The sequence below is a fragment of the Sebastes fasciatus genome, chromosome 11, assembly GCF_043250625.1.
Source record: "Sebastes fasciatus isolate fSebFas1 chromosome 11, fSebFas1.pri, whole genome shotgun sequence".
Classification (NCBI taxonomy): domain Eukaryota; kingdom Metazoa; phylum Chordata; class Actinopteri; order Perciformes; family Sebastidae; genus Sebastes; species Sebastes fasciatus.
This window is the reverse complement of record NC_133805.1, coordinates 9394696-9422524: the sequence shown is the minus strand read 5'-3', so window position 1 is coordinate 9422524 and position 27829 is coordinate 9394696. Positions and strand designations below refer to the sequence as shown.

The window sequence follows — 27829 nt, the reverse complement described above, 5'->3', positions numbered from 1 at the left end:
ATCAGAGAAATGTATCAGGTGAATTTATGGTGGCAGATCACGTATCCGGAAGCTTTGAATCACAAGGTGTTAAAGGACTTTGGCCACTAGAAATTGCTGTGTCTTGTGAGAGATGCTCCTAAACCACAAGTGACAGAGATGCCTAGGTGACTCCTGCTCCTTCTCTTCAGGTATGGGGCTGAATATTCTTTTGATTTTGCAGACAGAGCAGCAGCGCAACGTTATTTGCATTGATTATATTGTAACTGTATTCTAGTTTGTAGCTTGTTTATTTACCATGATGCATGAAATTATGAAATATGAATTTTAATGTAGATTTCCCTGTTAAAAATGTAGATCTTCGAACTGTTTCTTCTTTTAATTGAGAGTATGGCAGGTCTTTTAGCAACAGAATAATCATATATTGATTGTACAATACAACATTCGTACTGAGGAGCAAATTTGGGTTTGCTGTCTGAGTGCCGGAGTTCATAAACATTAACAGAGTCACATGACTGTCAGTGTGACAATCTGTTATATAATGACTCAGATGAAGTTGAACTTCAGCAGTATGCTTGAATCCTAGTCAGGATGTAGAAAGAATGAATTTATGGATTTCATCTTTTCTGCTTATTAGCATTTACACGTCATGTACTTTCTGTTACGAATCTTTTGTATTTTGCATTAAAGGAACAGTGTGTAACAATTACGGGGATTTATTGGCAGAAATGGAATATAATATTAATAAGTATGTTTTCTTTAGTGTATAATCACCTGAAAATAAGAGTTGTTGTGTTTTCGTTATCTTAGAATGAGCCGTTTATATACAGAGTAGGGAGCAGACAAACCAAACGCTAATTTTTCCTGTTTGGGCCGGAGTTGATAACGTTAGACCGCTCCCGTTGCTCGCTCCTGTTACTCGCTCCCGTTACTCGCTCCCGTTGCCGCCGCTCTCTCTCTCTTGCTTCACCACTCACTTCCCACGTACACACACACTCTATGCACTCTACTCTTAAAACAACTGGCTCTAGAGAGGGTCATTCGCGTTTCCGCGTCGGCCACCGTAGCAATCCTACACGCTTGGCACACGGGAGAGGTTGTAACCTGCACCCTCACCGCTAGATACCCGCCAGATCCTACACACTGTTCCTTTAACACACAATAATAAGGCGATTCAAGGTTGTTGCCACAAATTGTTACTGTACGATTTCCTTATTTTAGCTGCTGTCAGAGGGACTGCTATGGAGACATTTGGCCTGAGGAGGACCCAGTCTCTGAAGAGTCTTTCTGGGGTTCAGGAGAGGTCATGGGTCATGCCCGCTCCCACCCGCTGGGACAAGAAGTCTGTGTCTCAGCTGGTGCAACAGTAAGTCCTGTACAATATGTGCACATTCACATTCACATACACACATATTGCATTTTATTACACTGCTTTGTTGAACACTCGATTCTGATTTAATTACGGTGTTTTACGGTCTGTTATTTCTTTATAACAGACCGTTGTTATGGACGCAGTTCTGATCTCGGACTCTGGAAACACTATTTTTGTGTCAAATTATTGATTTCTTAATGTGTTCAAACAGATACCAAAGCTGTGCTGACCTGAGGAGTATTGAAAAAGAGGAGCATAAACTCCAGGTAGTGCATCTTTTTATTTTTATTATTTTCATCTTGAGTAATAAATGTGAACAACAACACTGCCTGAAAACACACATAAAAATCAGCCGTTGCTTCCAGGTGTCAGACAGCTGTGTGGACAGTCGATGGAGGAGGCTGGACAATGCGGCCCTCTGGGGCTCTGGAAGAAGCTCTAATCTATCCAGGAGTCGCTCCATGGACTTCCTCCCTCAGAAGGAGTCTTCTGGCACCAAAGCTTTGTGTGCCATGTTTGAGTCCAAGGCCACCCTGCAGCAAAGCTTCAACAGCAGCCCTCGGCTCAACTTGGCTTCTGCTACTGGCAGTAACACGGGGAGAGACTGCCCTCTGCAGGACTGGACAAGTCACAACACCGCTTTAAAGGATACAACCATTCAGGTGTGTGAGGTTAATACGTGTTATTGTTTTATACCAGATTTTACAACATTGATTGTGCTCTGTGATGCAATCCATGAGTCTTTATGCAAGTTTAAGGCACTTCCACGTCTGCTTCACTTTTCAGACCCGGAGGTTGCCCGCTGGCCGGGACACTGGAAACACCAAAAAAACAATGTGTTGTAACTGTCTTCACCAAACTATATGTTTATCCACAGAGAGCCGCCCAAGTGGAAGGAGTAAAGGCCATGAATGGACTCCCAGAGTCTTCTGCCAGAGCTTCCAGATACTCACACGGTGAGGAGTGGTGCTGGGTTTCATGGTTATCGTCACTGAGATCTGATGGGGCAGATGGGGTCGTGCCAGGGTTCCCTCAAAGGCATGAGATCACTGTTGTATTTTGGTTCCACAGGTCACAATCAGTTGTCCTCACTTCATAGGAACATTGAAAACTTTTGGAAAATTAAGATTGCCGTCACTGATCTTTGAGAAAGTCAATGTTTGTGTTTATGCTGGTTCTTTGAAATATGTGGCGGAGATATTTATCCGTCTGTCAAAAAAAGTGCTTGATCATCCCCACACATCGAGTATATCAATCTAGATTGAGTTAAAATGCCAGGATCAAGGCCTCAGATACTTAAAGTGTACATCCTGTGTCACAGCCCGGCTCTAGATCTGTGACAAAAACAGGAGACACACGGGTATACTGAACAAATAAAGTGATTTATTAACCAAAAAGTACTTAAAAAGTAAGTCAAAACAATGTATGGGAGAAATCTGTAGAGTCAGTAGTGTAGGGCATGGATGTTGTGCTGAAAAAAAAAAGGAAAAGAAACCAAAAACCAAGACACAGAGGTATGACGTGAGAGGAAATCTGCCGACCACAGAATGCTGCATGTTCAGGTTTTTAAGCACGGAGCACACTGCGACCAGGTGTGTCCCATGTTGCTGATTAAACTCATCAGGTGTGCAGCCCTTGAGAGAGAAAGCTCTGACACAGCAGAGGATCCAAACATAGTAGGTGTCGTCACACCTGACAGAATTGGGTAAACACTGACCTCTGTGTCCTTTGGCCCTGGGAGTTGCAGGGAAAACAGCTAAATAAAGACGAGGATGTAGCAGTCTAAATGCATAACTATGCGTTTGGCTTACGCGCTCAAGATAGGAGTGAGGGCTGTTGCTGACCGTCTCTGACTGTGACGCAGACCTTGGCCCTCTGAGCCATGCCACACTGTGTCCTGGAACTGATACCGAGGCAGCTTATCGTACTTGACACTGTGACCCAGAGATGTGTCGGGTGTGAATAAGACACAGAGAGGAATGCGAGTGGACATTTACGATATTTCTAGTAGAATGTCTGAGGATGACAAAAATGATGTACTTTTCTAAACACATGAAAATATTTTAAAACTTCAACAACAAATTATAAACATTAGATAATCATTTTATAGTCTACTAGCTCAAGATATGTGACAGTACTAATATGAAATAGTCACCTTAGCAGCCTTATCAGTGCACCACTTTACCAAAATAGGACCTTCAGTATGTCTTTGTTAACACTTCATTTTAAAGGTCCGCAAATTTCATGGTAATTAGGTGATAATTAGCAAGTAACCTATTTGAAATGTCTTTTGAATTACTGCCAAATTACCCCAATATTTACCTCAAAATTCATCGAAAATTACTTTGTTTGGTCTTGACTTGGAACTCCTATCTGGACTTTTATTATTATTATTTTATATCTAATATAAATTTTATTAATAATTATATTCTGCCATTTTCCAATAAGCGGTAATAAATAGCTGTGAATTAATTTAATAAATTTCCAGAAAAAGAATACAAAATTAATTGATATGCTTTATTTCTGGTAAATAAATGATAACTATCAAATAACTTATTTGAAATCTCTTAAAAAAACTCCCTGAATCATTACATTAGCTATACCAGGTTACATTTGTGTAAACAATAAGTCACACTATGGGGAGATTTGAAGAGGTGTCTTCTATTAGTGTTTCTATTTATACTATTTTAGCATATAATTATTAAATAATGTTTATAATAAAGTCATTTTTAATATTTTTGTAGGTAAATATTAGGGTAATTTGGCAGTAATTCCAGAGTATTTTCAAATAGGTTACTTGCTAATTATCGCCTATGAAATGTGTGGACCTGTAAAATGAAGTGTTACCATGTCTTTTTTTGATGTTGTCCACCAAACAACCGCTGACACACATACTGCAGGTCCCACCCTGTGCCCGTTATAGTGGGTGACAATGTAGCTATGGGAATGGGAGGTGGAGGGGTGCCCCAGTCCCTCAGTGACTAACAGAGGTGATTGACTCAGCCGAGTAGCAGCAGCCGCCGGCCCACCCTCCCAAAATAGCCAAAGTGTTCCACTGGGACAGCGGGCTCTGATAAAAATCAGCTGTCACAGAGGCCACAGGAGTAGAGAGAGTCCAGTCACAGTGAGGAGCAGAGAGGAGACAGGCTGTATCACACATCACAGGGGCTTTGAGAGTATCCAGCACAGCGGAGATACACAGGGAAGAGACAGAGATCAACGCTGGATGGTATTTTAGTGAGTATCATGAGTATGAACTTTATTGAAATGGAGGAAACTCAGGCAAATGTACAAGATACTGTATAATAATGACTGAGGAAGCTATTTAAATCAGTATTTTTATTCTGTCTGATCTGTATAAGATATGTGAATGAACGTGGAGTGGAGTGGATGCTCTTTGCTTTTATTTCAGTGTCACAATATTCAAAATTTGAAGTTAGGGTTTAATATTGTCCAGTGTGTCGATGATGTCACTGAGAAACAAAATACTTTTCCAAAATTAATTAAGCTTAGAATAAATTATTAAATCACCGACTTTGATCAAAAAGAAAAAAAAGAAACTGTGATGATCTTTCCATTTTGCTCTTATTTATGTCTATTTCTTTATGAGTGATATCAGAGCCAAACAAAGTCCCAAATTGAAGTGTTGTGACTACATTGCTGGCATCCTCATTACGTCTTAAGTGGCTATCAATTTTCAGCCCTTTATCCTTAGAAATGTCTGGAATGGGAGGTCAGACAACAGGATCACTCAGTCATTAGCTTTCCGTCTTTCCATCATCACAGGAGTCCTGATGAACTATAATATAATATATGCATATCTGCCGTAAAAGCAACAAGGAAGATACAGATACATCTATTATTGACTGGTGTAACACATTCAGTGGTGTGATGTGCTGCTTGGAGCCCTCCTGTGTGAGCAGCCTTTTGGCATGCTGGCTTTCATTGCAGTCTGTGAATGTGGCTACGATCGCCAACAGCTGACGGTGGTGAAGGTGGTGGAGGTGGTGGTGGTGGTGAGGAACAAATACCAACTGCATTTCACCATCATTTGTACAGCTGCCCGCGGCCCAAAACGCCCCCGCATTACTGCGCCGCTAATAGCTCCTCTTCATTCCTGGAGAATGAACCAAATGATCAAAGAGATGTCAGTAGAAATTGCTTTGAACGTGTGGGAATCACAGAGAGAGGTGTCAAATGTCAATGACGCTTTGAGTCACTTTTGATTTGGCAACTGCTGGATTTTACAAGTCAATATTTCACCAGCTATTGATACAAGTGTGTGTGTGCGAGTGTACCGTGTGGTGATGATAAGTGATGAAGTTGACCTCTCAGTTTAGTGGGTGAGGACTTCAACGGGACACGCACGGCGCTCGGTTGCCTCATTCTGTCTGCTCACCCATCTATGAAAATAGTTTAAGTCCGGACTCGTGAGAGGCGCCAGCTTGCTGGTCCATCCTTTGTCCTGCGAGGGCTTATGGTGTGAAAAGGGGAGGCGTGTGTTCAAATCTGGCCATTAGTTACAGCCGGATGGCCTGTGCAGCACTCTGGGCTGTTGACCTCTGGTCATCGCAGTGCTGTTGTTGTTGAAATACGTTCTGAATTTAACCTAGCTGTTCTCATACACCGTCCGTAGCTAAACCTACGAATAGTAATGCACTGTGATTTGTATATATCCCACTAAATAATTTTGCATGTAATTCAACAACGGACTGTTCACATCCCGTGTGAAACTAGAAGTCAACGTTGATTTATTTGTCACAGACTTTCCATATTTAAGTTATTTTAACCCAAACCACGATCTTTTCCTAAACCTAACTAAATAGTTTTTGTCATGCAACTTCCAAACTTAAGTTACGCCACTTCCGGTGTTATTTTAACCTAAACCACGATCTTTTCCTAAACTAAGTCGTTCTGTTGCCTAAACTTGTGAAGACAGAGGTTTATTTTGAAAAGACTGGGGCGGGAATTGACATGTGTGTCACATGTTGCTGGACACTTGTATGAAAACACACGAAAAATGAGGAATAAGTTTTTGTAAGATATCATACAAACTGTTGTATGAGGATATGCTGATTTAACACACCTACCACATTCTTTACTGAAACTGATCACCTGTTTTCAGCTGATACCTACTGAGGACATTTGTTTTTTTCAATCAATCAAAGAACTGTATTATTGCAGAGTAAAACAACCAGGTGAACTAACTCACACCAAGCTGAGATCATTTCCATGTTTTTCATGGGGTCAGGCAGGCACATTCCTTTAGTCAGGTGTTGACTGTTTGATGGCAGAGAGCTCACACGGAACAATGTGCAAACAATCTGTGTCACTCCAGCTGAGCTAGCAGTTGCTGTTTTTTTTTTTCTGCTTGGGCGTCATGGTCAGTCCATGGCATGCAGTTTGGTGATGGTCACAGGCAGCAGGCAGGCAGGCAGGCTGTGTGGGTCTATTTGTCCCGTCAGCTACTTGGATCAAAGCCTTCATAAACTCACTATCATAAATAGGTTCATTTAAATAATGAAGTCCCCCAAGCTACTCAGTATCCCTGTTAGGACGCCATAGGTCTCGTTGCAGATGGAATAGTTTCCACAAGTTAACAGGGAGCTGCAACAGTGATAAGAAAGATTCCTACATCACTATAAATATACACACACAATGTTATCACTTGTTGCTGGCACCTGACACACACTTATTTCGGGACACATCTGAGTCCTACTTTTACAAGTGTGTGTCAACAAATCTAAACTATAGAAAATAAGATACCATCCAAAAGTTATTTTACGTCAGTTATTGTTATGTTACTGATATAAAAATATAAATATTTTAGGTAGATATATTGGATTTATTTAGTCTTTTCTGTTGCAGATGACAAATATAGTCCATCGCTGACTAAGGGGGGCACTCCGACAAGACAAGGCAGAGACAGGATATCTACTTCCTCCTCAGTGAGAGACAGATCGGCTCTCTATCTGTCAAGAGCAGCAGCTATCGACTCCACAGGAGACTCAGCACAGCCAGTGAGTTCCTGAAATGCCTCTCATTCCTCCCCACACACTCAGGTCAAGGGCTCCACTAGGGAATGACCGCAATGCTCCGTCTCAATGGGAGCGACTCGACATTTTCCGATAAATCTATTGCATGCTTTATGTGATAATATATACTTTTACATAAAATAATGTAACTTACCCATGATCCAAACTGATCTAAATGATTATTTTTCTGTTGTTCAACAGGAATCCGTCAGTACTCCAGGAACGAGGGCTAAAAACAGTAAGGTACTGTATAGTTCACTTAGCATCCTTTACTACAGTGTGTGGGTGCTGTTAGTGTGTGTGCTGTGTGAATAACTGTCTCTTAATTGGTTTGTATGACCAAAGACACAGTTAACCTTTGACCTACATTCAAGAACTCATGACACAACATAATAGTACCATATCATTATTCTTTTCCCATGGCCTCGGCATTACAATCAACACACATTACTAGTAATGTAAATCTCAATGGGCTCCACCACGTGAACATTGGTCCTCATGCAAGAACAGTACGGACAGATTCATTCTTAAGAGGCTTGTTTGAGTGATTCAGGAGAACTTCAATTCAATTTATTTTTATTTCAAATCATAACAGAAGTTATCTCAAGACACTTTTCATATAGAGCAGGTCAAGACCACACTGTTTAATTTAGAGACCCAACAAGAGATCCCCCATGAGCATGCATTGTACTTGTTGCATTCACCAATTTTCTCGTATTTTTGAATTTTCTCTTCGGTACAAACACAATTTACGAGTGGTCCAGACCTGTCGTAGGAGTCATGTACAATTAGTCTGCTGTTATCTTTTAACTATTTTGGTTCAGTCGCATTGCTCTCATCAGTGACGATTCCAGCAAAAAATCTCTACAGAATCAGATATTCAGAACCAGATATTCAGGAGTTGGTGGAGACCAAAAATAGAGATAAAAGGAGAATGAATATTGGACTTAGAGTTGCCAGGCCACCAAACTTCAAATTAGCGATAATGTTGCTCCGCCTCCGCTGGATGTGCTTCTGTTTCCTAACAAGGTTGCCATTAAAAAGGTGATAATATATCAGTGTTGTGTTTGCAGTTTGATTACGCTGCCCTCAAGTGGCCAAAAAAATTAAGTTAATGAGATTTATATTTCCAAAGGCAGACATTTAGTTATTAACTTAGTGCACCTGCAGTATAGACTAGGTGTCTGTGTGATGTCTGCTTACTAACAGCTATGAAGTGTTTTGTTAACCCTGGTGTGACAGAGGATGGTTTGCTGTGAAAAACATCGTGCGAGCATAGACAAAGGTAAAGTATGGCTTCACTTGCTAAAATGCATGTTGTTCTAATATTTGCACGTACCTTAACTAATACAGTTTTTGATTACTGAAACCTGACAATATTACTTCCATCTGTCTTTCATTTAAAGATGGCCGAAGCAGCCAAGAAAATAACAGTTTCACAATCATCTCACGATGAAGAGGACCTGCCTCCCCCCCCACCTCCTCCTGTACCACCGAGACCCCTCGACTATGAAGGGCCTTCAGCATTAAGTAGCCTGCCTCTGCCTCCACCCAAAGAAACCTTTTCCACGATCTACCAACAACGGCAGAAGAGTGAGCTAAAGAGGCTCTTTAAACACATCCACCCGGACCTAAGGGCAAGTCTCGATGACATCGCTGACGATGAGATAATGAAGGCAGTGCAGTCACAAAACATTCAGGCAGCGGACGCAGCTTATCAGGGTGAAGTGCAGTCCATGAGGTGGATCTTTGAGAATTGGACTATGGACAACATTGGGGATCCTCATGAAACCAAGAAGCTGCTGGATGATGAGGAGTTAAAAGGTGGAAACGTCAGAGGCACCTCCTCAATGTTTGAGCACGTTGACAGCACCCAACAAATGTCTGTCAAAAGACAGACTTCTGTCAGAGGGGATGTGAGAACATCAACGTGGCTGTTTGAGTCCCAGCCCTTAGATTCTCTAAATAAATCAATAAGCGAAGAGGGTGAACTGGTCGAAGCAGTGCTGAAAGAACCCATCCAGCCAGGAGATGTGAAAGGGGCTCGGGTGCTTTTTGAGTCCAAACCATTGAGTGACTTGGGACGCTGCGACTCCATAGAAGACCATAGCTTCCTCAAACTGAGATCTGAGCTTCAGGAGCAGAAAGGAGACGTCCAAAAGACTTTAAAACTCTTTCAGGCAGAACCTTGCTGTGCCATCAGAGACAACAGTGGCAATATCCATGAGATTAAATCCATCTGCAGGGAGGAGATCAACAGCAGCAACATCAGCACTGCCCGTTGGCTTTTTGAAACCCAGCCTTTGGACCTGATTAATAAGGGAACTGATGGGGTGAAAATTATTCGGGGTATATCTCTGGAAGAGGGGCACGGAGGAGGAGTTGACCAAAAGAGGTGGATGTTTGAAACTCAGCGATTTGACACAATACAAGAGGTCGTGGGAGAAGACAAGTTTGAAGGAACGGCGACTGAATGCGCCGGAGAGGCCGATGTCCTGAACAAGAGGAAGCTCTTTGAGATGCAGCCCTTGGCCGCACTGAAAGGAGACTCCGCAGAAAAGTCTTTGGAAAAGGAAGAAATTATTGCAGGAGATGTCAAGACTTCTCTGTGGTTGTTTGAAACTCAACCCATGGAGACCCTTAGTGATAGCTATGAAGTTGGGCGTTTGAAGAAAGTTACCCTTTCAGCTGACGAACAAGGAGAAGTAAAAGGCAAAAAACAAATATTTGAGAGCTGCAGTATTCAAAAGAACACCTCCTTCAAGGAACAAGAGATTGAAAAAGGCGATGTTAAGGGATTCAAAAATCTTTTTGAAACAATTCCTCTGAGCAAAATTGCTCATTCTGATGAAGAGATTACTGAGGAGGAAAAAGCTATTGCAGCAGGAAACGTAAAAGGTAACAAAGCGCTGTTCGAGACAACTCCTTTATACGCAATAAAGGACAGCTCTGGAAACCTCCATACGGTCACAACAGTCAGCCGAGAAGAATCCATCAAAGGGAAGGTCCAAAACTATAAGTGGATGTTTGAGACCAAGCCTTTAGACGAGCTTGCAGAAGGAAAAGGAAATGTTGAGGTAATCAAAGGCATCACCAGACAGGAGGATACGATGGGCGACGTCAAGACGGCAAAGTGGCTTTTTGAAACCCAGACAATAGATGGGATCCATTCCAAGTTCAACCAGACCGAGCAGGATGCTTCTGTAGAACTGGAACATCGTAAAGGTGATGTCAAGAACTGCAAATGGTTATTTGAGACAAAACCAATGGACATCTTGTATGACAAATCAGAAAAAGTAAATGATAAAGAAACCATTGACAATACCGATGTCAAGTCCATTACTTGGCTTTTTGAATCACAGCCTCTAGACAGCATCAAAGATGGCGAAGAGTACAATCTGAAGCTGTGCAACACCATACAGGATTCTGTCAAATCGGAGGTTGGTGTTCAAACAGTCAAACATGTTTTTGAAACAGAAACCTTGGATAGAATAAGAAAGGATGCAAAGTCTGAACAAGACGTGAGATGTGTCAGCCAGGTCAACTTTCAGTCTGGAGATGTCTCACGAGTCAAAGAACTTTTTGAATCCCAGTCCCTCGACGAAATTGGATTAGAAATGGCAATAACATCTGATGAACAGAAACAAGACGAACACTTCGAGAAAGGTTCCGTACATAAATTTACCTGGATGTTTGAAAACTGTCCCATGAACCAGATGAATCAGGACAATGAAGATACAAACATTCAGAGAGTCAGTGGCGAAGAGGGTGTTGATGTACAGAACAAAAAGTTTATATTTGAAACCTCCTCACTGGACAAAATCCACGAGCAACCCCTTGAACAGAAGCCAGATTCTGTGGAACAGCCTGTGAGCAGTGTTGACGTAAAGTCGAGCACCATGATGTTTGAATCCCTGCCACTGTATGCCATCAGAGACAAAGAGGGCCAGTTTCATGAAGTCACAACTGTGAAAAAGGAGGAGGTAATGAGTGCTGATGTAAGAGGAGCAAGGTGGATGTTTGAGACAAAACCCCTTGACGCCATCAAGGCAGAGAAGGAAGTTTACGTGATCCGAGCTGTTACCCAAGAAGATGTCAAGAAAGGAGATGTCAAATCAGCCAGATGGAAGTTTGAGACACAACCTTTGGACTCCCTTACCAGCCGCGATGAGCCCACTGTCAGGGTCATTGAAGACTTGGGAAGCAGTAATGTGCAACTCAATAAACAGATATTTGAATCTGAGCAGTCATGCGAGAAGTTCATGCGAATGGTTAGCGTCACTGATGTCCAGCAAGGTGATGTCAGGACCTCCACCTGGCTCTTTGAGAATCAAAGCATTGACAGTCTGAAAGGGGAACCTCAGGAGCAAGGTCCGGTAAAAACGGTCCACAGAGAAGACAGCCAAAAAGGAGATGTGAAACGCTGCACTTGGCTGTTTGAATCACAGCCACTGGACAAGATCAAGGAGCCTGAGGACACCTCAGTGCAAGGTACTGAGGAGGAGATACCAAAATCTGATGTGAAGTGCACTACCTGGCTCTTTGAGACCACTCCACTGGACAAAATCACTGCCAACACTGTTGCTGACACCCTGTCCTATCTGTACCAAATGGCTTTTGTTCACTCAAGCGGCATCATAATAGAAGCAAGTGAGAGCAGAAATGTTAACATGGCAAAATATCTGCTTGAAAGCAATGAAGGTGTGCAAATCCAGAATGAAGAGGCTGTTGGGGGTAACATCAGGAACATCATGTTACAACTCTTACTCAAACCAACGCTAAAGCCACAAGTTAGTCTTCTTAGAGAAGTGGAGAAGGGTAAAGTAAATACCACAGTTGTAGAACTTCCAGTCTACCAGTCAGACACAACTATCAACATCGAGAGGGATCAACGAGTACAACACATTGTCCAGATGATCGATGAATTGCTTGTCGGAGATAAGGATTTGAAAAAGGGAATCATAATGCAAGAGACTGTGGACGGGCAAGCAGAGATGTCAGTTTATTCACTCATCTGCAATTCTGAAGCCAAAACCGAGAGTCACGTTATAGAGAAGGGAGACGTAAAGTCTACGATTGGAAATCTATTAGCTACTGCCAATAGTCAGAGGACTGCAGCGTCGTGTAGAGTGGATGAAAATGAAAAGGGAAATGTGAATCTGTACAAAAGTTGCATTGAGAAAGGAGACCTGCGCTATCTGCAAAGTCTTCATGTCGAAGCAACAGGAGATGAAGTTGATCACAGCCTTCTGGCTGAGGAGCACGTTGAAATAGTTCAAGGGGATGTGAAGGAAGCAAAGAGAAGTCTCTGTCAGCAAAAAGAGCAGGTAGAGCGAACCATTTCTGATGTTTTGCCAGGGGATGTAAAGAACACCAAAAAAGTTTTTTCGTCAGAGTGCTCTCTCAGTGTTGAAAGCTGTGCTCCAAAAGAAGAAATAATCCCTGGGGATATCTTATCAGCAAAGCAACAACTTGCAGTAAAGCAACCTGTCATGGTGGAAAAAGAGGAAATTGTGTCTGGAGACATCAAGGCAACAATGCAGTCATTAGAACGTGCAAAGCAACAGAGCATGTGTGTGGAGCGGGAGATCATTAAACCTGGAACTATCTATGACATGGACTTGTCAGGTCCTGAAATAGAAGGAAGCCAAGCACAAAAAGAAGTCATTATATCCGGAGATGTGAAAGCAGCTAAAAAGTCCCTTCAAATGGCTAAGCAGCAAAGCATGAATATGGAGCGCGAAGCCGTTGTCCCAGGAAAGATATACAACCTAAATGTCACGGCACAAGAGGAAACCTCCTCCACAGTGACGCAATCTACGTGTTCATCTTCCTCCAGATGCCAGCAAATCAAGACTTATCCAAAGGTCAGTGATGCAGAGAAAGATCAGGAAAGCCATGTTTCCTTTGAGGCTTGTCAACAAAGTGCAGTTATAGTCAATCATTGTGCACCAGAATCACTGCCATCTTTTGTAAGCTGTGAGTGTAATGGTCAGACAACAGAAGATGAGACAGAAGAAGTTATCAGAGGAGATGTGAAGGCATCTATTAGGTCTCTGCAGAGCGCAGCTACAGAGCAGAAGCTCCTAGATAAAGAAGATATTGTAAGAGGTAATGTCCAATTGGCTCTGCAATCTCTTGAGAAGTCTAGTGTAAACATATCCAAAGGAGACTATAAAGCTGCAATGATATACAGGAATTCAGGGAAGGCTTGTTCAGTGAGGAGCAAGAAGCAGTGTGTTGTGGTGTCTATGCCTCCATCTGACACAAAATTGTCTCCTTCAATTTCAGTAACCTGTGAAGGACAACCATCCCTTACAACACAGAATTCAGCACCCAACCCTGTAGCAAATGGGAACTCTAAATCATCCAACTCTGTGAGTGTAACTCCACCTCCACTCCCTCAAAAGACAAGTGAGAAACCAAAGGAGCAGAAGCCAGCTTTACCGCCAAAGCCCCAATGGACAAAGTCAGTAGTTGTAGAAGAACCAAATATTTTAGCTGCTCCCGAAGTCGCTTGCCACATTAAAGACAACATAAAAAGCGCAGTGATTCCTCCAAAACAAAGCACACAGTCTCCTACGCCCTCTCCTGATAAACTACAAGGAACCACAACATATGGCAAAATCAGTAAAGAGACCTTACATGAAACATCCCAAAACTCTACTAAAGCGTCGCAAGACTCAAGTCAAACAAGTGAACGTCTACCAACGGACTCAAAAGATCAGGAAATTAAGAAGAAAAAGAAAACCCTTCCAGTGAGCAAATCAGACTGCCAAGTCATGAAGTCGAACAGCACTGACGTGGAAATGGAGAGAAATGTGATACAGAAAATCAATGCAGCTGAGGAGATAGAAATGTGCATGAAGAGTTATGCAGAAGATGGTAAACGTGAAATGAACATGAGCTTGCAGGCTGCTCTACAGAACTTTGAAAGAAAGGAAAGTGACGCTCTAGACAAAAGAGCCCCTTTGTTGTCCAAGAAGGTAAAAGTGATAAATGACAATGTAAGTGACCATAAACAAACCAACAAAACCACTGCTCAACAACACAAATCCCCTCCCAAGATAGAACATGACGCACAGCAAAGGTCAAAGACCAATGACATCAATGAAAAGCAACCCAAACTCGAGGATAAAGTTGTTTTAAGAGAGAAGAAAGTAAAGGAGACAGATGATGAAAGACTACAAAGGCTTTCTGTCCACAAGGATGAGATCATGAAGGGAAATGTGAAAGAAGCCATGGAAATCTTTGAAAATCTGAGGAAACGAGAGGAGCTCAAAGAAATCCTGTCTCAAGTGCAAGATATAGAGGGAGAGACCAGCAGCGTAGACGTTAGCTCCTTTAAGACGTTATATGAGACTGTCCCTGCTTGGATGGCTACACAAGGTGGAAATGCAAAGGAAAGTAAAACGGAGGAAAAGAAAGTTGAAGTAGAGACACAGGACGATGATCTGGAAAGCATCTCGTCAGTTGAGACTGCATATGAAGATCTGGAAAAGGCAAGCAAGGAAATAATGAATCTGAAGGAACAAACGTTAGCAAAACTTCTTGACATCGAAGAGGCCATTAAAAAGGCTTTGTACTCTGTCTCCAATCTGAAATCTGAGGCTGACATCGCAGGGTTGTCAGGACTATTTGATGAGTCTTTGAAATCTGAGCAAAACTTTCAACCCACCAACAACATCAGGAAAATAAGTATTGTGTCAAGCAAGGCCAAATCAGTTGAGACCAAAGAGGCATCTGGCGTGAATACACATTTGGATTCAAGTCCTCAAGTGTGCAGACAAGTGCAAAACAAGCCACTCATCAGACAGTCCTCTTCCCAGTCTTCCCCGTCATTCATCTCCATTCACTCAGCTGCCAGAAAGTCTGCCGAACAACCAAAGTCACCCATGTCAACATTTAAACCAAAACCAGAGGGTAAATCTCAAAGTTGCTATGATTCAAACAGTGGTCTCGGACAGGAGTCTGCTGCTGCCGAACCCTCAAAGAACGGTCACAGTCCTCCACAACGCAAGGTTAGTGTGATCGAAGTGAAAACGGTTCCAGAGCAACCTGCAGGAATAGTTGGCAAGAAGACTGTCAGTGAAACATACGAAGAGACCGACGGCTTTGGCAACGTATTTTCTTCTTCTGTGACTTCAACATTTGTCACCAAACAGTCTGACAGTAAATCATCAACACTGTTCGAAGTAGTCGGGAGTCCAGCCAGATACGAAGTCATGACGTCCCCAATAATTCGAAGATCTGGTCGCCCTTTTGAAGATAAAGTGCTGAGCAACGCCAACGAGGAAGGGACGGTGTTTGTAACATTTAGCCAACCAAAGGAAAAGCATTAATTAAGACAAGCAGTGAGTTCTTTAGGAAAGCAGTTATTCCATTTGTGTATTTATGACAATATGTTTTCATGAAAAGTTTTTGTTAGTCATGAAATTGATCTTATGAAATCATGAAAATGTTGACTTTTAGTTTAAAAAAAGTATTTGTCTTATAGATTTTATACTGTAACCACATATTAAAGTTCTTGTATTAAAGATAAGCAGTTGATACTGTATGTTCTATTGTGTAAATTGTCAAATAAATAACAGTTAAAAAGATGTGATTGTAAAGATCTTGTTTTTTATCATTATTTAGCCATGGTAAAGTTGTCTTCTTTTGTTTGCATTTCATGTTTTTGGTATATTTTGCTATTAATTTCACTAGAACAGTAGTCATGGAGTTACAACACACATCCAAGTCGTCACTCACCTTTCCTGGAAATGTATTAAATAAATAACTAGCTATTTATTACTGCTTATTGGGAAATAGCAGAATATAATTATTAAATGATGTTTAAAATAGATATAAAATTATAATAATAAAAGTCCATAGTCAAGTCCCAAGTCAGGACAGCCAAACAAAGTATTTTTTGATACATTTTGAGGTAAATATTGGGGTAATTTGGCAGTAATTCCAAAGAAATTTCAAATACTTGCTAATTATCACCTAATTACCATGAAATTTGCGGACCTGTAAAATGAAGTGTTATCCAGGACTCCAGTGAGCAGTCACCAGCCTCGTTCTGTTTTTTTTTCTGTTTTTTGGAAATCAAAAGAACAACAATAATTTCCATTTTTTTTAAACCATAATAAATCATTCCAATACAGACTTAATGTGTGAGAAATAAAAAGGATGTCAGAAAGGCCAAATTAAATGAAATGTTTAACATACAACACCTTGAAATGAATTTGTTTTATCATCATAGTTCGGGTCACCTGCCAAGGATATGTGTTCCGCCTGTTTGACTCCTGTCTATCCAATGGAAAAAATGGTGGCCAATAAACTTATCCTGCACAACAACTGTTTCTGCTGTAAACATTGTAAGAAGAAGCTCAGGTGAGATATTTTTTCACAGTATGATAAAATGACTCAAATCAACAGTTGTAAAAAAAGATATTCACCCTAATTAACACTATTACTGGAATGAAAATTCCAATATTAATGGTAAAACATTGTTGGAGGGGATTTTAGAAATTATTTTATGATTATTGCAAATCTCCAATGCACTGAAATCATTCACAGCTGATCAACACATATAACAAATATGACAAATTAAACAATATCTGATTTTTAATTTAATTTTATATTACAAAAGACTTTGTTTTACTTTATTGCAGCATCCACAACTATTCATCTCTGTATGGAGAGTTCTACTGCATTTCTCACTACCAACAGCTTTTTAAAAGAACAGGAAATTATGATGAAGGATTTGGGCACAAGCAACATAAAGACCGCTGGCTTCAGAAGATTAAAGACATAGATGAGCCAGAAACCGCATCCACTCCCAAAATGACAAAAAGCTATTTAAACATGTCTGATGGCTCCAGAGAGTCCTCTGCTAGTGTGTTTGTTAAAAAGTTGTCTCCAAGAGAGGTGGAAAATAACAGTGGTGCTGATGTTAAGGGCAAACTAAAAATGAGCTGGCCACCAGAGAAAAAGAGTCCTGCAGGGGTTAATCCAGCACAGGGAACGTATGTGAAAAATAAGATATCTGACAAAGCATCTTCTTCAGAGCATCACAAAAGTGACAACAACCAAAAAAAGATAAATCATGGTGGAGAAATGAAAGATAAAGCGAAGACATCGTCCAGCTCCTTCACTTCAGGGGTCAATGAACGATACAAAACAACGGGTTATACCTCAGCTGAGAAGTTGCCCTCAGAGGAAACAAAACACAGGAGTTATCCAACCAAAGACAGCATCTCCGTACGAAAGGATAATACTGTCACAAACTGGAAAACCGGACAGAAAAATGTGGCACCCACTTCAAAAACAAACTGCAATCCAGCATTCAACAGGCTGGACGCTTATCAGAATAAAGCTAGGAAGTCTGTACGGTTTGCTCCAAATGTTGATGTTGCTCAGTATGACCTGTCCTCCCAACTGACCAAAGAGGGAGCCAAAGGCGATGAGCACGGTATGCTGCTTTCACACCAAACTGAACCCAAGGATACAAAAGATGTCACTGACAAAAATAACTCTGATCATTTGTCATTTGAGTTCGGCAAAGAGCAGCGCCAAAGTGAGGTGTACCTTGAAATCCCTGAATATAAATGCCATGGAGAAACAAGCAGTATGTCGAACAAAGAGCCTGACGTTGAAGTTGAGAGTAGTCAAGAGGTCCCACAGACTGATAAAACAGTTTTGAATGAAGTTCTAGACAAGGTTGAGGAATCAGTTGATACTCAAGAAGTTGTGGAACACCAAAAGCCATCTGAGGTATCGCATGTCATTCCAAGAAACTCCGTCGACCCGTGTGAATCAGAAAGTGCAAGTACTCCACGCAGTCCCGCAGAACATATGACCGGAGAGGTGGCCAGTCTCGAGAGGAATGAAAATCAGTTTGAAAAGACTAATTCAGCCGACAACCAAGAAAATGGCAGTAGACAGAAGAAGCCCGTTGCAAGATCAAATTCCCTGCAGGGTTCTGCAAAACAGTCTGAAAAGACAAAAGTAAAACTGGGATCCTGGTCCAAAAGAAAGAGTCCTTTGTCAAAGCTCTTCACATCAGGTGGAAATGACAAAACAAACAAGGTTGAACCAAAAGACGCCAAGAAAGCAGATGTCAAACCTGGCGGTGGACTCTTAGGAAGACTGTTTCAGTCATCCTCGGAGAAGGCTGAGGACACCGCAAAATCGGCTGCGCAAGATAAAAGAGATGACAAAACACACGACGATGACAAAAAGACAGAGGAGGTAAAGGATGCCGCTACAAAAGAGATGCAAAAAGAGAGTGACGTGTCTCACGTACCAGTTCAGGAACAAGAGGCTGGAGAACCTATAAAGGAAAAGTCACATTCTGCTGAGCCAATGATGGGTAACATAAGTGAGGCTGTCAGCAAATCCACAGAGCCATCCAACCTGCTCAAGACTTCAACAAGTGAAACTGGAGATGACCAAACAGCTCCAGAACAAACGAATGATCAAGAATCAGATTTACAAAGCAGTAGCCTGTCTGTAACTGATCCGGGAAAAGCTGAGTCCAAAGATCTCCCCAATACTGAGGAATCAGTGAGCCAAGCATCTGAGGAGTCAATCAATCAGTTAATAGCTGAGAAAAGTAGTGATGAAGGTTTGAGTGCTCCATTTAATGGTGATATTTTTGGGGACAGTGTCAGTCCTGATGACCCATTGGCTATTCAGATAGATACTGATGAATCTGCTCAAAAGCCAAATGAACTGCCTGATGCAACAGACGTAGGAGGAGGAGGAGACCTGTGCGGTGGAGCGCTTCTTGATCTCAACCCTGAACTTCCTCAAGATCTCTTTGGTCCGGAGCTTTTTGTGAACACCCCCGGTGATGCATTTTTATCTTCTTTCGGTGACACAGCTTTGCCCGAAGCTGCTCCCACTGATACTTTAAGCCTGCTTGACTCTCGCCCAATATCGGCTGTGAATGACGTTATGCTTGGCCTGACAGATCAGCTTATTCCCCCCCTTGCGTCTGCACCCGTAAACCGAGATGAGGATCCAACCTCAAGTCCTTTCGGTACAAACAGCCAGACAAGAGAGCAGGTCGCAGACTTTGACATATTCGGCTCAAACGACGTTCTGTTCACTCAGCCGCCTGCTGTTGATGCGCCTCATCAAGGAGGAGCCGACGCTTCCTCAAACCAGTCTGCCTTTCCCGATGACTTCTTCGGAGTTGGCGATGTGTTTACGGTGCTGCCATCCACCCCAGCCGCTTCTAACTCGCTGAGTGATTTACTTGGTTCTGATACATCTTCTGCTGCCGCTCCTTCAGCTCAGACAGATCTTTTTGCCGATGACATCTTTGCATCAGAACCACAGTTGCTGCCCGTGTCTGAGCCGAGTGATGTAAATTTATTTGGGGGCAGTCTTTTAGTGTCTGATAACAACAGCGCTGAGCAAAAAGCAGAAAGCACTGTCACAGATAGTAGCTGGATGGATGATTTGCTTGGGTAACTGTGTTTACATGATGTAATACACAAAGATTACAAATGATATGTTAAAATGTTTTTAAAAAAGCACTTTTTAAAGTGCATGGATATGATAACCATTTCACATTTGATGAGTTAAAAAACACAATGCTTTCATTTACCCCAGCATTTTATTTAGCAATCTGCATGAAACACAATCTGTAACATAAATGTAATTTCAAGTTCAAGTGGTAAACACAGCACAGTATGTGTCTCTACATTACAGCTGCAAAATCAATGCATTTTATGACATGGATATGATTTTTTTTTGTCAAAGTTAACACAAAGAGAAGCAAAGGATGTAACGTTTGTGACTTTCTATTTTAAACTGATTTCATATGAATAAAATAGTTGATAAAAGGAAAGATTCAAGAGTAATAACTAGGTTTAATTTGACTTTGAAATGTTTGTATACATTCTAGAAAATGAAACTGTAAATAATCTGATATGAAAATGCTGCGATTAATGTTTAATCTGTAATAAAATTACAACTTTGAGCTCTGAGGCAGTTTTGTTTGATGACACCTTGAAGTTTAACTACATTTTAGATGGCAGACAGTATCTCATATAGTTCATACTAAAAGATCTAAAAGCGATAGTTTGACATTTTGGACAATGCCCTTGCTTTCTTGCCAAGAGTCAAGGTGCCTTCACATCTTATGCCGGGTACACTACATGAGAATCAAGCCGATTTTGAGGCCGATTCTGCCCTCCCGACAATCGTAAGCAATGCCCGATTTTTTTGATGGTTCTAAAGGTTATCTTTCCAGATATTCCTGTGGTGTGAGGTAAAGTATGTTAAGAGTGTTTTTTTACATCCCCCAATCGGCTCGGAAGTCCATCCTGGCTGCACCGATCTCAAATCGCAAATATTAAACATGTTCAATATTTACGATCCGATATCCTGTTGGGTGTGGGGAACCCCGAGGACAGCCGATGACGGCAGTTGTGAACCAAGCTGACTGAAGCGGAAGGACAACCACTGGCGTCATTATATATTCGGCGTCATTATATATTAATTATATATTAAATATATTAATTAATTATATATTATTATTAAAGGGCCCATATTGTAAAAAGTGAGATTTTCAGGTCTTTTATATTATAAAGCAGGTTTAAGTGCTAAATAAATGTTGCTAAACTAGCAAATACATACAGCCCGTATTCAGAAATTGTGCGTTTGAAACAAGCCGTTAGGATTTTTGTCCATTTGTGATGTCACAAATATACAATATTTAGACCATTACAGGGTTTGAAATGTAAACATTCTAACTGTGTCCCAGTTTGTTTCCTATTGCAGTGTCTGTGAATAACATCAGTTATTCATTTAGACAGGAAGTAAACATGGACCCAAACTGTTGCCTAGCAAATAAATTCCATTGCAATTCCTTTGCAATTCCTTTGAAACGCACTAAAACGGAGCGTTTCAGACAGAGGGTAAATACAGGTATATTCAGGCCGACAGTATGAGGAAAAGTATGTGTTTTTTTTACGTAACAGGATGTAAACATCTTCTATTAGAAACACAAAATACAAGTATGAACCTGAAAATGAGCACGATATGGGACCTTTAAGATATTGTTCAGTTGATATGTACCCACTGATTATATAATACTTTTTACCCCCTTTATGCTATCAAATATAGAAGTAAATAGCCAGTCTGTAATTTTGATGATTCGTCTTGTCACGTTTAATAGAAGACAGTGGTGTTTAGTCTTATGATGGGATATTCATATATATTGTGTTAATTATCTTGGAAAGGCATGTGGTTCGGTATCATTTAAAAGACAGTTTGACTTTTTCTTTTGCAAACACAAAATTTATGAACAATATTTTATTTTTATCATGTTTATATGTAAAGTGTACACTCAGAATAATAATAAAACAAAATCACACTGTCTAAAAACAATATAGTTCATTAATAACAGCTTCATTTCAACTATGTTAATGACAAAAGAAGCCGAATAACAAACCAAAGCAAATGTTAAGAGACCTTTAAGCGTACACCACATTATACTCTCAACTTCTACAGCAGCTGTTTATATGATGTAAAGTGATGACTTGGGTGCAATTAGAAGTAAACACGTCTACAGCTTGGTTTCATTTGGAGTTGAACAACTTGCTATTTTTGTGGAGGTCTCGTCTCTGAAAGACAAAAGGACAGATGAGAGATATCAGGGAACAAACGATGAAATGAAACAGACGTCAACATATATAGTAGGGCTGTCAAAGTTAACGTGATAATGCAAATTCGTTTTAGATATGTATCTTTACAATGATTAACATAGCAGTTTTCCACCACAGTACCAAACATGTCATACTAGCTACTTGGGGGCAAGTCATCGTCAAGTCAGCACACTGACACACTGACAGCTGTTGTTGCCTGCTGGGCTGCAGTTTGCCATGTTATGATTTGAGCATTCATTGATTGAGAGTTACTCATTAATTAATAGTTCACTAGCATTTAGATCCTCATTCGTTTTTTAATGTCATCATTAACTAATCATTGACTTATCATTACCTACTGTATAAAATTTGATTGGGAGTTACTCATTAATTAATGGTTCACTAGCAGTTAGTTCCTCATTCGTTTTCCAGTAACTACTCATATTTTTGTGAACCTTATTGTAAAGTATTACAGACAAATCTCCTTTTAAGGTACATTTTGAGCAGATAAAAAATGTGATTAATTTGCGATGAATCTTGATTAAATATTTTAATCGATTGACAGCCCTAATATATAATGATGGAACATATTTGCGACAGTCACCTGTTGTTCTCGGCCTCATCGGCTGACTCAGGAAGCTCTTTTCTTCTGGTCTCAGGAAGCAGGAAACTGAGACCTCCACTGATCAGTGTGAGGCCGCTGAAGACTGTGGTGGGTATGACCCAGTGGTACACGGCCAAGATGTTGAGCAGTGGAGCCAATAATCCACCTATTCTTCCTGATATGGCTCCTAAAGCTGTCGCTGTTTGTCTGAAAGCAGAGGAGTGGAAAATTAAAAAACATTTACACATTTGGGTCGAATAGCACATTTTTTAAGAAACGCTTGGTTTAAACATAAAGGGGTGGAGCCTATTACTCTTTAACAAAATATAATAATGATAATAATAATAATATAGCACTTTTAAACACACAGTTTACACAGTGCAAATACCCAGAAGGCAACATAACAACATAAAGACAAACACAAGCAAGACAAAATTAAGGTAAAGTTAAAACAAAAGACGCAAAGACATAGTAGAGAGAAGACAAATGATGATGAAATAAAAAAGCAATAAAAACATGTCAATAAAAAGAATTACAAATAAAAAAGAATAAAAAGACGACATCACGTACAAGCAAGTCTATAAAAATGTGTTTTAGGAGATGATTTAAAAGAGGTCACAGAGGACAAAAGCACGGCCACCTTTAGATTTAAGCCTCGACTTTGGAACGGCCAGAAGGGCCCCACCTGAGGATCTAAGGCTGCGAAGTGGCTTATATTGGGTCAACATTTCCGCTATGTACTATTAATCCAAGCAGGTTAATATGAACCATTTAATACATCTTAAAGTGCTGTTTCTCCAAGGTTTGTAAAGTTTGCAAATAAAGCCTGTGAACACCTACCTAATAGATGTTGGAAACAACTCTTGAACAAAAACATTACATATAGTGATACCCCAGACCAAGAAAAAACGTCCTGTAACGACCAAGGACGTAACAGCAATGGCATATCCTGAAAAAAAACCAAAAAAAACATACAAAAACAAAAGTTGACAAATTAACAAACATGACAAAAACATTAAATTATCATTTTGATAAAATGTGCCAAGGGGTTTACCTCGAGGAACTGCAAGGACGAGTAAACAAGAGAGTCCGCCGGCCAGTAGTGTTGCTACGAATAATATTTTTCTACCAAAAACCTCCAGCAGCCAAAAACACAGTAAATTAGCTGGTATTTCAACAGCACCAAATAAGAACTGTGTCACAAAGATGCTCAAGCCGAAATTTCCCAAATTGAAGTACAGGCAGAAGATGGAAAGGCTCAGTGCAAACCTGAGTATAAAGACAGGAAGAAAACACATTAGTCATGCAGAGGATGAGACCCTGAATATACTACATTATATAGCATCATCAACATCTGCACAACAGCTTTTGAACTTTTGCATCGTTGCAAACACGGGATGAACATGCACGGACGTCTGTGAAGCAGAAGTGCTATCCATGTTGCCATGTTGTGTCCAATAATATGTTTAAATTAAAGCTCTATAAAACAATATGTTTGATGTTTAAATTAATCAAATGACTTCTTTAAGGCTAAAATAAAACTAGTTTGTCTAATCTCGTTGAGAATCAGCATACATATTTTGTGGCAAAACAATGATTTCAGCGTTTAATAAATAAACTGCACTATTCTACTCGTATACTATGAAATGACCTTGAAACCTAATGAAAATGTGCAATGAGAGCAGTTGTGTTCATGAGTGTATCTGGTGGCTGTTATGTTCTTTTTAGTAAAAAAAAAAAAGGCCTAGTACTTTTGTACTAAAAACACATTGGATGCACATAAGGAAGGGATTTATTGGTGGCTAGTATCAACAGGAAGAATACAGTGATGAAAAAAAAAGTCAATGTTTATATATGGACATTTAAATGTCCCATATCATGCTCATTTTCAGGTCCATACTTGTATTTTGTTTTTTTACAACATGTTTACATGCTGTAATGTTAAAAAAATAAATAAATAACTTTATATTTATAAATAAAACTGTCTGTCTGAATATAACTGTATTCACCCTCTGTTTGAAACGGGCCGTTTTAGTGCATTTCAATGGAATTTCAATAGAACTGCAACGGAATTTAGTTGCTAGGCAACAGTTTGGGTGCATGTTTACTTCCTGTCAGCTGATGTTATTTACTGCAACAGGAAATAAACTGGGACACATTTAGAATATTTATGTTTCAAACTGTGTAATGGTCTAAATATTGTATATTTGTGACATCACAAATGGACAGAAATCCTAACGGCTTGTTTCAAACGCGCAATTTCTGAATACGGGCTGTGTGTATTTCTCCGTATATTGAGTGTTTTTATAGTTTAACAGTATTTATATAGCCCTTAAACCTGCTTTAAAATGTAAAAGACCTGAAAATCTCACTTTTTAAAATATGGGACCTTTAAAAGAAACTTGAAAAATTGTGAACCTATCCTTAAATCATGTTGTTCTACTTATTCACCCATTACTTAAAGCTGTATTCATTTGTTATTTTGGGCCACTTGGGAGCAGAACTCCACAACAAGCTTAAAAACGACACACCTTTGAAATATTATGGACTTAAACACGTTAGCTCACAATTTACATTTTTATTTTCTGGCTATAAAACCAAAACAACGAGCTAAAGGGTGCTAAAATGCTCCGTAGAGCTGAGAGGAACTGCAGGGTTGGGAGTAAATCTCTGTTGGTTTGTCACACAGTCATTTCAGCCAATATTTGAAAATATTAGTGCAGCTTTAAGAAGTTAATGGAGCTCTTGTAAATTTCAACTCACCATGCCAGTGTCATGATGACGAAATATTTAGTCAGTGCAGGTGATCTGAAAATAACTTTAATGCCTCCTTTGTTCCCAACATCCCTCACAGCAATCTGTAACAGAAATATACTTTAGTGAAACTAGTCATCGTTAATAGTTTACTGGGATTGGTAAAAGTAGAAACAAATCATTTTAGGCAGCATAACTTCTAAACCAACATTATGAATAATTGAAAGAAAAGAAAAGGTGAGGGATCCGTACATTGTCCAACAGAGAGTCTGGAACAGTGCGTTTGTTGATGGCTGCAGCCTTCACAATCAGCTGTTTAGCCTCTTCTGTCCTTCCTCTGCTTAACAACCATCTGGCTGACTCTGGAATAAACCTGATAGAAACAAGGAAAATGACTATAGTCTATAATTTACAAAGGAAAATGATAAAAAATCAATTAAAAATCGTTAATGCACACCATATGTAGATAACAACCACTGCAAGTGGAGCTGCTGAGATCAGTTGAGCCACTCTCCATTGTCGGATGACGTAGATCACACCAGCGACGGCGCACTGTCCAACAGCACCAAATAGCCGAGTCACACATGCTCCCAATGATCTTTTGGACGGTCCGATCCATTCAGTGGCTGCAATAAGGAAAATATTCAATTTCATATTTTTTAAGTTACAAGTTTTTACTGGGATTGTTTTATTTTTCAACAAAAAAAACAAACATATGCCATAAGAATAATTGGAAAGATGATATAATGACATACACATTTTATAGTAACATTGAAACAGCTATTCAAGCCAATTGGTGGTCTATTATCATATATTTTGTTATACATATATTTTACCAGTGGATAACTTTGTATCATCAATATCTGCAAAAACTGCATACAATAATATCAAGAGATTCAAGATGTTTATCATTGCTATCAATTTGCTATTATGCCAGTGTCTTTAATATGTGTATTGTCTGTAGTCCCATGTTAGTTTGATTTGGATTTTAATGTCCTGATGAAGGTCCTTGTTGACCGTAACGTTGACTAATAAAGCAGAGAAAAGTGTGTGCGGGAGCAAGTCATTTTTTTGAAAAAGTTTTATTTGGATAACCTGAAGTTTCTGATAGAAATTTAAGCCACACATGATAAATATTTATACCTGTATACAGTACATACCCAGTATGACAGAGTTGATTCGATAGCCTCCGTACCCAACTCCCACCATGAACTGGGATGCTAAGTATAAGTAGACATTGGGGCATAGTGCTGTTGTTACAGTAAATACGAACAGTATAACTGCTGTAATTTGAGTTGCTCGTTTGCGACCAAACCTGCAACAGAAAGAGATGAACAAAATGATACAGTATAGAAAAAAAGACCAGCTTCTGTTATGGTCAACACACAGAATTGAAAGCGCCAATGGTGCTAATGAAGAAAAAGACAGAAATAGCTACAACCATATGCTTATGGACACAGGGAATATGAATGAACACTAGAAATGAGCAGCAGCTTTATGTTGCACACTCTCTTCTTTATCGTACGGAAATGGAAAGCAGCCGATACTGGAGGTTTGCGGGCCTCTAACAGGTCCGAACGACGGGAGTGCACACTTTCACAGGTCCCCACAAGGATAACCACTTATTTTATTTTTACCAGGGTTGGTAACAAACTAGCAAGAGTCCGAGTCCATTATTTAAGACATGCAGATACCCTGCTAGTATTTAATTTAGTGTTGCAACTAATTGCATATCATTGGAGCCGTGTGTGAGGTTATATATTATTTCTTTATCTTCACAGCATAGATCAAAAAACGTTTTTTTTTACTACATGAAATACACTTACGATTCAGCAAATAGTCCAAATATGACAGAACCAACAAGAACACCGGCCATTAACACTGCTTGAATCACTGCCACCAAGTTAGCTTTGTCACAAACGAGATCAAACTGTAAAGAAACAAAAAGGAAGAAAAAAACAAAACAAATATTTACTGAAGGAAGGATTTCATGAAGGTTAATTTCTCCAGTTTTTACACTCATTACTTACATCAGTGATTATGGAGGCCTCGTACATCAGGTTGTAGTACTCCCATCCATTCTGGCACCTTGTGGTCTCATTGAGTCCGTACTCCCTGATGGCACCAATGTCCCAGTCCACAGGGACAAACATCCGACACCTGCTGAAGGTCCCGTCCTCCTCCCGGGGCAGAGTCAGGTTCAGCTGCTCCTCTGTGGTCAGGTTAGAGTCGGCCTGAAGGATCCAGTCTGTTTTACAGTGCCGCTCTGGATCGGACTGGACAAATAGAAAGCTTGCAAAGACAAAAGGCTGTGCGAAATTTGGAAAGCAAACTGCAATCAGAGTGAGCTTCTGGAATAATCCAAATTCTCCAATGTTCCTCAAGATCTCTCCAAAATCAACCATGTTGATGTCAGTTATCTCACTTTGTGTTGGCT

At 40.2% G+C, this 27829-nt stretch overlaps 2 protein-coding genes across 7 annotated transcripts; one reads left to right on the top strand and one right to left on the bottom strand.

Moving 5' to 3' along the window:
• Positions 1-24: 24 nt before the first annotated feature.
• xirp1 (xin actin binding repeat containing 1) lies at positions 25-15983 on the top strand. 6 transcript variants are annotated; one of them, XM_074650403.1, is made up of 9 exons: positions 25-170; positions 1201-1345; positions 1563-1617; positions 1717-2013; positions 2229-2307; positions 7220-7371; positions 7588-7629; positions 8793-13253; positions 13678-14112. In XM_074650403.1, the coding sequence occupies exons 2-9, from the start codon at positions 1221-1223 to the stop codon at positions 13678-13680; spliced, it is 5214 nt and encodes a 1737-aa protein (XP_074506504.1). In that variant the 5' UTR covers positions 25-170; positions 1201-1220; the 3' UTR covers positions 13681-14112. The 6 variants fall into 6 exon arrangements, with proteins under 6 accessions (XP_074506504.1, XP_074506499.1, XP_074506501.1 ...); XM_074650398.1 differs by having other exon boundaries at positions 26-170; positions 8793-15983; XM_074650400.1 differs by lacking the exons at positions 25-170; positions 1201-1345; positions 1563-1617; positions 1717-2013; positions 2229-2307 and adding exons at positions 4200-4588; positions 8629-8670 and having other exon boundaries at positions 8791-15983.
• LOC141776666 (solute carrier family 22 member 13-like) lies at positions 4613-27829 on the bottom strand. Its single transcript, XM_074650408.1, has 10 exons — positions 27423-27829; positions 27219-27322; positions 26553-26707; positions 25850-26018; positions 25645-25765; positions 25402-25496; positions 23693-23907; positions 23479-23587; positions 22639-22845; positions 4613-5468 (listed from the first exon to the last, which is right to left on the bottom strand). Exons 1-10 carry the CDS (start codon positions 27795-27797, stop codon positions 5438-5440), a joined length of 1581 nt encoding a protein of 526 aa, XP_074506509.1. The 5' UTR covers positions 27798-27829; the 3' UTR covers positions 4613-5437.